Source organism: Myotis brandtii, unplaced genomic scaffold (genome assembly GCF_000412655.1).
Source record: "Myotis brandtii unplaced genomic scaffold, ASM41265v1 scaffold32, whole genome shotgun sequence".
Taxonomy (NCBI): domain Eukaryota; kingdom Metazoa; phylum Chordata; class Mammalia; order Chiroptera; family Vespertilionidae; genus Myotis; species Myotis brandtii.
The window spans coordinates 4,363,724-4,375,203 of NW_005362269.1; the positions used below are offsets into that span (position 1 = coordinate 4,363,724).

General features: G+C 44.1%; 1 protein-coding gene across 1 annotated transcript; it reads left to right on the forward strand.

Annotated features, from left to right (window-relative positions):
* Positions 1–300: 300 nt before the first annotated feature.
* Positions 301–4,408, forward strand: SAP30L (SAP30-like). Its single transcript, XM_014543138.1, has 4 exons — positions 301–418; positions 1,675–1,714; positions 2,590–2,688; positions 4,217–4,408. The coding sequence occupies exons 1-4, from the start codon at positions 378–380 to the stop codon at positions 4,343–4,345; spliced, it is 309 nt and encodes a 102-aa protein (XP_014398624.1). The 5' UTR covers positions 301–377; the 3' UTR covers positions 4,346–4,408.
* Positions 4,409–11,480: the final 7,072 nt, after the last annotated feature.

An 11,480-nucleotide genomic window follows, 5' to 3' on the forward strand; every position in this document is an offset into this window, starting at 1 on the left:
TACCTTACAGTAGGGGACCTCCCCCTAATGATCTCTGCTGTGGGATCTCTCCTTGCTGACTGTGGACCACAGGTTTTCAGGGAGGACTTGGTTTATAATACACCCCAATGTGATGGGAGTATTCTCTTTGTGGGTGTCCTGTTCTGCAGCTCAGTAGGAAACGTCTGAAAATATGGCCTGCTCCTTGTTCTTCCTCCTCCCTCTCCAGTCCCTGGAAAAGGAGAGAAGCCCATTAAATTGACAGATGCTCTTTCCATGGAATTGGCAACTCTGACTTTTATTTGCTTCCCATCAGGTAAGGCACCTGTATATCTGCGATTTCCACAAAAATTTCATCCAAAGTGTACGAAATAAAAGGAAGAGGAAGACAAGTGACGATGGTGGAGATTCTCCTGAGCACGACACTGACATTCCTGAGGTAACGGTCAAAAACATCGGCTTGAGAAAGCTGGAAGGACGGGTTCTAATTTGGTCCTTACCTCTGGCCTGGTCTGCTTTTTTGTGCTAAAAAGTCATTTTAGTCCCTTTGTTTTGCTGTGGTTTATTTGAAACGTGAATCACAGAATCAGAGTAATCTGAGAGCTGAACGCTTAGAAATTGACTGGTCTGACTGCCCCATCATTTTACAAACGGGCACAAGGACCTGAGGTCACACGGACAGTTTGGGGGCTCCGGTCTGGTGCCCTTTTCAGTAGCCACACAGCCTTTTTGTAAGAAACCCCTGGCAAATGGTTAAATCCAACCACAGTGTCAAGTTTTTTCAAACTTTGTTTTTGTCTTAAAGTTGGAGACTGAGTTTGTATGGTTTGGGGAAGTCACTTCCCCTCTGTTTTCTAGGCTGCAAAATGAAGGCATAAGTTGTCAGTTTATCCCAGCTCTGATTTTCTGTCACTCTCCAATTCCTGGTCCAGGTTTGTTCCCAAGGATCATTCCAAAGTCATTATACTGGACCAGAGTTCTCAACCCTGGCACTATTGACATTTGGGGCCAGGTAACTCTTGTTGTAGGGGCTGTCCTGTGAATTGTAGGATGTGTAGCAGCATCCCTGTATTCTACCCACTGGATGCCAGTCACACCACTCCCTGAGTCATGATGATAAAAAATGTCTCCAGACATTGCCCAATGTTCTCGGGGTAAAGGTGGGGGACAGAATTGCCCCATGTTGAGAACCACTGCACTAGACGATGAGACCTAGGCTTCTCAAACCAGAGGCCGCCTTTCCTTCAGAGGGCCAGTGTCCATAAAACAAGGCTACAGGAAGGAATATCGGATTCTTTTTCTACTTAAATTGTTTTCACTTAAGACTCAGCAAAGAAGAACTGTTTATAGTGTACATTGAATATTTGACGCATGAATATTTCATAAGGCAATGGCCTTTTAGCACTCAGTGGAAATGACTGTAGGAATAGAAAGAGTAGGCGGGCTTTTATCTGCAGATGAGGAAACCTTGGAAAATATAGCCCTTACCCTCTGCCCCTCCCTATGCCCCTTTTTTAATATTGGTTTAATGTATCTTCCAATTGCCTCTAGCATTATTAAATTTTATAAAGAAATGGATGTATTCAATTTCTAAATGCTTTTCACAAAATAAAAAAAAGAAAAAGGTTTGAGGAATGTTTTGAAAAGAATGAAGGACTTTGGTCCCTCATATTGATCATTCATTTTGTTTTTAAGTGCTCTCCACCTGCCTGAAGCAAGAACATCTCTTTTAGAGGCAGGTAAAGGCAGCCCAACTTTCTGGGCCTTCAATGTTTCATGACTGTGCAGCTTTCCTCTCTTCTGTGTTAGGAGAAAAAGGGGGGGTCCTTTCCCCTTTGTTATCCAGTCATCTGCAGAGACCCTGACCCTAACCTGCTGATTTGTACACTCGCCACAGTAGCTTTTGAGCTTTCTCTGGAGGGTTGTTAAGGATTCTAATACCTGAAGGCTGAGCCTAGGAAATCACTATTTGAGAATAACAGTACTTCCCACTGTTCTTCACGCTTCTCTATCCAGTCTGCTGCCAAACTCTGGCCTGTCTTCCTTCAGGATGTCTTTCTGGTTTGACCTTTGCTCATGCCTGGTTTCCCCCTCTAGCATCACCACCCCTCCAAAGCTCTGCTTCATCATCTCACTTCTGGATCGTTGCTACAGCATCTCCCTCTGCCTGTCCCCGCCCATCAAACCACCTCTAGATCCATCTTCCTGGAATATCACCTGGCATGCTACCACCCAGTTTCACTCCTTAACCCCATCAGGATTGCTTATGACCCCCTAGCCCATCTATTCATTTCCTGGCTTTCTGTGCTCATGATCTTCTCACTCATTCCCTACTCTTGCTCAGTTCCTCACTGCCTTTCTAAACCCTGTTCTCCTTAGTTAAGCTTCACTGCTTCCATCAGCCTTTTGGAACCAGCCTTCCCCAGCCAGAACTCGTTCCACTGTTATTTTTGTCCTCCCAGCTAGTTATTAGTCCTCAATGGACCATTTCTAAGACTTCTTTGTAGTCATATCCACCCCACCCCTAGTGTAGTGCTAGGCACATAGTGGGCTCTCAGTGAGTCATGGCTGCTCAGGTGATGCATAATGTGTTTCTCCTCTTCTCTCCAGGTTGATCTGTTCCAGCTACAGGTGAACACTCTACGACGTTATAAACGACACTACAAATTGCAGACCAGACCAGGCTTCAATAAGGCCCAGTTAGCAGAAGTAGGTAGACAAAATTGCACTCTCCAAAGAGAGAGCCATTGTGCCTCTGGTGGTGACCTTGATTCTCCCTCCTGCTCTGTTTGCCTGTGGATCATAATCCCCTCCATAGCTCTGGAAGCAGCTTTCTAGTCCATCTTTTGCACAATTTAGAATCCCACAGCTTAAAACTTAGAAAGGCTCAGATTTTTATAAAAGAAAATCAAGAGAGAGGAAAGTACTTGCTTAAACTCACAGCAAATTGGTGTGATTCCAGAATTGAGCCTGGAACCTCAGGACTCCTGATTCTAAGCCCTGAGTGTTCTTTTGTTTGTTTATTTGCTTGAATCTTGTTTTCCAAGATTCTTTATAAATATGGTCCTTCCTACATATCAGATGTGTCAGATTAATCATCTTAGAACCTTCACTCATGTCCTATAGGAGCTATTTTTCTTCTTTTTGGTTTTTTTCCTTGATTTCTTCTACTCTGATGTTGGTAATGGAAATATTTATTACAAGAATGGAGCCCAAGAAAGGTTTCTCCTGCCCTGAGTTAACATAGTTTGGATGGTGGAAAATGCTCCATTGGCTATTATTTTAATATAATGACAGCCTGGCTTGATACTTCTGTCCTGTTGGCACTAGTGTGGGTACTCTCTCATCCCCCTTTTCTGCTTATTGTAGAAAATTTGGAAAATGGAGAAAAGAAAAATACAACCCTACGATCCAGAGATAACCACTCTATAGTTCTTTCTCTCTCTTTTTTCTGTCCTAGTCACTCGGTCTATTCAGAGATTCCCTAAAGGCTCACAGCCCCACTGTTTTTGTCTTTCCTTTAGAGGTATCTTGCTGATCCATCATTTTTTCTTTAACTTCTCCTTCACCAGCATCCAGATAAAACATAGGGGCACACAAGCCTTTCCTACTTTAAGACTGCATTCACCACTTGCCAGTATCCACCCCTGGTGGAAGAGATAGGATAAGGTGGGGCAAGAGGAGACCTGTTCTCAGGACTTATAAAATAAAGCAAAGTTTCAGGAATAGAGAGTAAATGGTTCATTTTTCTTCAAATATGGTGTGTCTTTCAAGATGAATTCTTGGGTCACACACTTACATCTCTTCAGTAGGCTACTTATTTGACATAATTTTTAAAAAGACACTTTTTTGCCAAGTACCAGAGCCTGAGAGGTTATGGTAGCAGCTGGCCAAGCAGAGCAGTCCTGGTCTCTTCATTTGTGGAGGTGACCTTGAGATCATGATGGGCAGCTGGCTGCCACTAAAATAGAAAGACTTGCATCTTGGGAGTATTGAGGATTAAAGTCCTGCTTTGGAAGCCTGGAAACCAGTCACCTAAACCCCAGGGAAAGAGGGTAGTCTGAGTTCTGCAGCTCTGCAGAGTTCTGTAGTGATCTTAACCCCCTCCATAGCTCTGGCAGCAACTTCCTGGTTCCTCTTTTGCACAATTTAGTCTGTGGCCCTGATTTATGCATGGTTTTTGGTGTGTTTTTTTCTTTTCTTTTTTTTTTTTTTTTTTTTTTTTGCCTCCATGTAGACTGTCAGTCGACATTTCAGGAACATACCTGTGAATGAAAAAGAGACCCTTGCCTACTTCATCTACATGGTAAAGAGTAACAAGAGTAGACTGGACCAGAAGTCAGAGGGCAGCAAGCAGCTTGAGTAAGGATGAAGCACATCTTCCAGGAATGAAGTATAATGTTTAATGCACAGGTGATATCTGCTACATTTAAGTAGACTGTCAGTCGACATTTCAGGAACATACCTGTGAATGAAAAAGAGACCCTTGCCTACTTCATCTACATGGTAAAGAGTAACAAGAGTAGACTGGACCAGAAGTCAGAGGGCAGCAAGCAGCTTGAGTAAGGATGAAGCACATCTTCCAGGAATGAAGTATAATGTTTAATGCACAGGTGATATCTGCTACATTTAAGCCCATAAAGACTTACAAGTTTTATTATAAATAAAAATGTTTGAATGATAAATACTGTAAATCTTTTTGGTCAGGAGGGTTATATTCTCCTGATTCAGCATGTGTATATGAAGACTTTCTTTTAAGGCAACTACTGGGCTGAAACAAACAAGATCATAAAAAGAATGAAAGAAAAATTATGTATTGCAGCATTTAAAACAGCATTAAGTCCGTGCTACTAGAAATGAGGGATACAAATATTTTGGTAATCACCTTATAATCCCACACTGCCACGTGTGAAATGTAGTCCTGTAATAGCGGCAGAGTACAGGTGATGGTGGAGGTGCGTGAACAGACGCAAACGTGCTGGGGACGTGGGTGCCCCACCTTGTTTCAGGCTTTGATATTTATCAGCAAATCAGTTTGACCCTGGTCCCCCTCGCTGGCCCTACACCTTAGGCACAGTAGGCACTCAATCAGTATCTGTTGGCTAATTGAGCTGTCACTAATAGTGCCAGCCTTGTAACATCTGCTCCGCTCCTCCAGTTAATGAGATCTCTGCCATTTCTGTGGTTTACCACTTAACTTCTAGAGTGGGGAAGAAATCCTGATGAGCCAACAAGAGGTTTCAGCTCAAATTAGTACTTCAGGGAAGTCGCATGTGCCGCACTGTATTTGTGGAGGTTCCAGAAATGCGAATGCAGAGACGCTCGCAGGAGATGCAGCCCTTGGTACACTCCTCTATGCTTCACTCTTGGAGTGAAGTTATGTATTACGACTTAGGCCATTCTCCTGGGCCATAAATGCTCTGGCAAACGGAGATGCTTAGTGGTTTAGGGCTCACTTTCAGAAGTATCAATCCATAGTTCACACTCACTAAGAAAGCTGCCAAGGACCATGTGATTCCTGCTCAGAAATCCAGCGCTGGGATAGAAAGTCTGACTGGCCTTGACACCTTGAGCTCAGGGGTCAGCAACAAATTCTAGGTTTGAGCAACAAAGGTCAGTGCCGTCTGATGCTCATTTTTATGAGCAATTTGCCTCTCTTTTAGGGAGAAAGATTGCTAAAATGATTTTTTTAAGTATTATAATTACCTGATTTTTTTTATGTTCAAAAACTCAGCTTCCTCTATCTACGTCACAGCCAAAGTATCCTTTGAAAACAAAGCTTTATATCCAAAAGTCTGCTTTTCCAAAATTTTCTAATCTATGTGTTGGGGGCATAGGGTGTGGACAGGGAATGGGAGAAAGGGAAGAAAAAGATGTAGATGCTAATTTCTGACCATCTTGACATACACTGGGGTCAAAAGTATCATTTTCTTACTCGGTTTTAAATCTGAGTTCTTTCTTAAGCCTTAAATGCTAAAAGGAGCAGTGGATAGCCTGGCCTAGTAGAGAATTAAATGTCTCACAGATGGCTTCATCTGAGTACCACCACAGAGAAGTCAGAATGGAAAGCCCTACTGAGCAGGGTGGTGGATTCGGGTTTGCGGAGCAGTGCCATGCTTTCTGTGGACTGGAGACAGGGCCACCACTCACTAAAACTGTGTGCTCCATTGCAGCATGCTTTCACCCGTGTTAAAATGCATGTCTAGCAGATGGCAGCCTTTTTAAATATGTATAAATGAATGTACATAGAACATACTCTAGACTGTGAGGGGTCTTATTTTAATACACCTGGCTGTGGATGGCACGTCAGGGTGCTCTGAGTGTTTTAGTCATTCTGATCCAATATGTATTTTAGACACTGTCTCATAGCTGAAGGATCAAGAAGGCCCAAAGGTGTGTGGCTTCTCTGGGTTTTATTCCTGAGAGGCTGAATTAGAAAGGCTTTGATGGTGTCCGACACCAAGCCCTCTTTGTCAGGGGGCTTTTTTTCTCATCAGACTGGAGTTTGAGGGCAGCCGGGCCCGTAGGCTAAGGCATTGGAAACCTGCTCTCTGGAAATGTCCCTATCTTCTTAAGAAGGTGTATCTTCTGATGTTTAAACCAATGATGGATGTGTAGGTCACATCACTGTTCTTCTAATGGCAAATCTGTTTTCCCAGTTGAGAGAGACAGCGGTATACTTCTGTAAGAGCACATGTGGGTTAGGATCCATCTGTTCATGTGTCTGTAAAAATGCTTCTGTTCCAAAGTGAAGCCCAGGGAAACTCCCCCTTCAGCCAGATGCTGTGTGCGCTTGGTCGCACGCTGTCTTTCCTCTAAAGAGAGCTACTTTTGGAAAGTGGAGATTGTGGGTATCTTTTTCACCTTGGAGACTTGTTGGGTGAAAGAAAAAACAAAGCTGTCCGAACTTCCTTTTGTCCTGTGTGCAGAAGTCTGTTCTGTCATCAGACCACTAAACCACTTGCCTTAGTCTCTTGTGCAGTCTCCATGGCTTTTCGTGGCAGGAGGCTCTGCCTGTGGGAGTGGCCGAGCCCTCCAAAGCAGCTGGGTCTGGCTGCAGGGAGCAGTGGATCTGGGAAAGCAGTGTTCGCCTTGGCTGCCTGCGTTTTCATGCCGCCTGTCAAGGACTTTTGCGCTTCTCTCCACCTGTAACATGGCAACATTGCCTTCTCTCCTCTTGGTGCTCCTGGGCAAAACTGGAATTGGAAACAGAACTGGAGTTGTCTTCTTAAATCCTGCCTCAGTTCCGGCCTGGTGTGGTTCTTCACATGCCCTAACGTTGTCACATGGAAATGCCAATATCCTGCTATTCATGTTGCTTCATTTTAAGGTTTTTAAAAATCAAACAGAAAGCTCATTATTTCAATGAACAAGCTCTTAGGTTGGCAACAACACCTGACAGTGATCACAACTGAATCCCACGAAAAATTAAGGATTCAAGACTGGCGTGAAATGAAGAGGAATTTCACTTATGTGTTCCAGCCGCCACGTTGCTAGATGTTCCTGTCATGGCTGGATATTCACTGCTGGCCTTTCGGAGACAGATTCCTAATTGTTTGCAGTTGGAATGTTGCATCTAATCTTGGCATTTCAGCTGTTTATTTTGTGGAAATTTTTCTGGTAATATCCTACAGACAACTGCCTGGTGGAAGGGAGAAGGTAAGAAAAGAAGCTCACTCCAGGGGCCTGGCCTATTGAAATAGGCTGTCCCAACCCAAAGTAGCTGCTGCTGGAAGTCATCTGAAGGCTCTCAATCATTACAATGAGAAGATCTAAAAGTTGGGAAAGGGGCTTTAAGTCATTCCATCCAGTCTAGCCATAGGTGCTGACATTCTGCCTACAGCCATCCCACTAAGGGTTTGAACAATCTGGGCTTAAACACCTCTGAGGACAGAGAACTCACTACCTCCTGGGGGTATCTGGTTCTATCTTTGCAAACCTCTGGCTTTTCTTTGTTCTCTGTAACTTCCATCTGAGTCTCTGCCCAGTGGGGGCCACATGGAAGAAGTTGCTCATCTTGGTCAAGGATCTAATGGCTGGCACTGTCCCGGGGCATAACGAGTGTCTTGTGAAAAGGAGCAGGTAGCAGATAGACACTTTGTTGTCCTCACTCTCCAGCCCCCTGAGTATTGGTGCATTTAGTTCCTTGTTGGAGAATGTTGAGGAAATCCCACCAGCCTGGTTCGCTCACTTGTTCTTGCTGAAGCTGATCAAGGGCGTCAGCAAAGGCAGGGGTCCTATTGGCCTGATTAAAAAAACTCAAGACAGAGGAGGCCTTAGTTCTGTATTTGTCCCACAAAAATTGATGCTCATAGCACTTAGGGAAAACCTTACCTAGAAAATCTTAAAATATTGCTCTGTGTGGAATTTAAAGTTTCCATGACTGCTGAGGGTTTGTACCTTAAGATTCCTATAAGTACTTCACATACTGTTTTTACCAAGAAAATAGCTAAGGAACCTGGGGGAGTGGAAGCACCACATATCTCAGTGTCAAAGTAGTGCCATATTTTCAGGCTAGAAAGTCCTATAAGGTTGCTGTTGTCCAATTCATTTTTAGAGATGGGGAAACTAAAATCCAAAAAACTTTGCTTGAGTCACATGGCATTCTCTGGACTAACCTCTCGTCCTGCAGCATGACTGTAATCCAGTCTAAAGTGACCTGCCTCAGACTCTTGAGACCTTGCAACTGAGTAGAGGTTCCCAAGACCAACCTGTAGAACTCAAGGTTGAGTGAATGATTAGGACTGAAGCACTCAGTTGAGTTTTGTAAAACGAATGGGAGGGGCGAACAGAACTAGCCTATAATTTAAGACTAGGATTCAAAAGTCCTGGCAGGGTTTAGTGTTGTCCTAGAATCTAAATTCTCATGAAGTGGTCTTGCTCTGTGATCTGTTGGTCAGACCTCGGCCTTTCAGGTCGTTGTTGAAGCTTATGTGATTCACTTGGTGCTGATGGTACAGACAGTTCTGTGGCCCTGTGATGCACAAGCATTCCAGCCCCTTACTGGGCTAGACAGTTGAACTAAAGGACAGGTGAGCTCTGGAACATGCCCTGGGAAGCATGGTGCTTTAGGGGTGCCTTTTTATTCCTTTCATTTTTATTGCTGACTGTTTCCAATTCATGGTTAGGAAAGGTAAAGGTGATATGATGTTTTCAGGTAGACTGGGCAAGGTGGGACCTTTTTAAGGTAGAATGTCTACAATTAGTTATTTCATCTAGCTTGCATCTTAAAACAAACCCTCAGTTGCTTTCACTTAGTGAACGCATCTTTGCCAATGACAGGGTTGTACAGCATCCCTGTTTTACATTTCTATTATCCGTTACGCCCATCAGAGTGTTGGGGGTGTGGGTTTTCTTTCCATTTTGTAACTGCCTTATTGAAAAGCAAGTGCCCTTCCATTTCAAGCCTCCTCATATTGTACATGTTTCCTGCCAAGCGTGGGGGATCATTTGTATTTTAATTTTGTAATCTATGGCTCTGTACTGTTGAAAGGCTCTCAATTCTGTGGGGTCTCCTTAGTAATGTATGTGACTTTTCATGTTGCAATATCACACAGATGGGACAGCTCGACTTTCGCTCTTAATAAACGGTCTGAATGAGTAATAAGACACACTCTATTGTTCTCTTTGAATGTCCACATGAAATTCAGCTGCTTTCACTTTCTCATTTGGGCCCTGGCTACAAAGCACAGTGGTTGATGATAGTGGTCTTTCCTCCCAGCTCCAAGTACTAGCTGCTCCACTCCCCCATCCGGTCCCAGGGCACACCGAGTGAGTGTAGATCAGAACATAAGATTGGGCCCTGGGTCGAGTCCTAAATGCTGTGTAGCATACCAGACACCCTGGCAAATAGCTTCCCTCTCTGGGCCTTTAGTTGTTCATCTGTAAAATGAGAGTCCTAAGTAAACCGGATGGAGAATTGCAAATGGAAATTATGCAGGGGGCATGCTGCAAACTGGAAAACTCAGGTCCCTTCGGAGGGCAGCCACTACCCAGCTCCAGCCCACTGTTGCCATGTGGGAATGCCAGTTCTTGCAGTTTGACAAGAGGAGCTGGAAATAGAGACTTTTATGTAAATAGCCCAATGTTTAAATGTCCCAAAATTATTTTTAACAGTTGGCACATCTTCTGAGTGCTTGTTAGACATCTCTGTCTTCCTCCTCACCTGCCAAGCCGTCTACTGAACCAGAATCGGCCTTTTAATGAAGTCCCCAGGCAGGATGGGGTTACCTGACTGAGCTTTACTGGTGAAGGTACCAGCCCTGTGGGATGAAGCCCTTGCCCAGCCAAGCCTCAGACTCTGGTCTTTCACTTCACATGTCACTAGTGCCATTTTAGCACACCTCTGTCCTCAGTAGAATGAAAGGAAAGAAATGCAACGTGTTTTAGCATATTACCTAGAAGTAATACATGTTAGCCCTAAAACTATAAATAGCACCAAAATTTACAGTGTCCTTCCTCTTTCCTCCTTCCCTCCCATTCTACTCCCCCGTCAGTAGTGTGGAGGATGACTTTTCAGGAGGCATTTGGGGGTAGGGAGGGTGGGAGTCTTGGCTACCACTGGGATTGATGATGGATTGTTGCTGAAGGCCATCACTTAGAGCAGTGGTTCTCAACCTTCTGGCCCTTTAAATAGTTCATGTTGTGACCCAACCATAAAATTATTTTCGTTGCTATTTCATAACTGTAATATTGCCACTGTTATGAATCGTAATGTAAATATCTGATATGCAGGATGGTCTTAGGCGACCCCTGTGAAAGGGTCGTTCGACCGCCAAAGGGGTCGCGACCCACAGGTTGAGAACCACTGACTTAGAGGCTCCCTGAGTTGATTTCCTTCAGAAAGCAAAGGAAGTTCCAATTTTCATAGTGTGTTGCCTCTTCATTTGAGGTATAACGTAATTCATTGTTTCCACTCCCCTGTCTGCTGCCCTCCCATTTGTTACATGTCTAACCTGCCCTGTCCTCTAACCCATCACACACTGAACCGCTGAGAAGTGCTTTGTCCCTAAGCTTACCCACACAGGCTGAGTCCTGCTGGAGCCGACCTCTGAGGATCCACAGACATCAGTTGTCATAGAAGGATGAGCCCACATCCTAATGTACCATTAGAACAGAAGTTTCACCAGGAGCCAGACATCCTTTTTTCAGAATAGACCTTTAGAATATTGAATATCAGATCATCTGAGGTTCAGGGTTTTTTAATGTGTGGCAGTTGCCACCCCATCAGAATCTCCTAAGAACTCTTACAATGCACTTCCTGGGCCCCCATCCCCATTCTCAGAATGGAAAGCTCAGAGGCTGAAGTCTAGGAATACAAATTTAATTTGCCCAGGTAAGACTCAAGCCCAAACCTCGGCTCCAGAGGTTTCCCAATCCAGCAGCTTCAACCTCATCTGGATTGTGGTTGAAAGTTCCCAGTGAGACCTACTAAATGAGAATATTCTCAAGTGGGGCCCAGGAAACTATTTGTACAAAATCTGGGGAATCTGTATGTACAT

Bases quoted from the DNA above. Each gene is read 5' to 3' on its own strand.
- SAP30L (XM_014543138.1), top strand. From the start codon at position 378: ATGGTGGAGATTCTCCTGAGCACGACACTGACATTCCTGAG. The intron at 1,715-2,589 runs GCAGGTAAAGGC...TCTTCTCTCCAG, and splicing joins CAAGAACATCTCTTTTAGAG to GTTGATCTGTTCCAGCTACA. The intron at 2,689-4,216 runs GTAGGTAGACAA...GCCTCCATGTAG, and splicing joins ATAAGGCCCAGTTAGCAGAA to ACTGTCAGTCGACATTTCAG.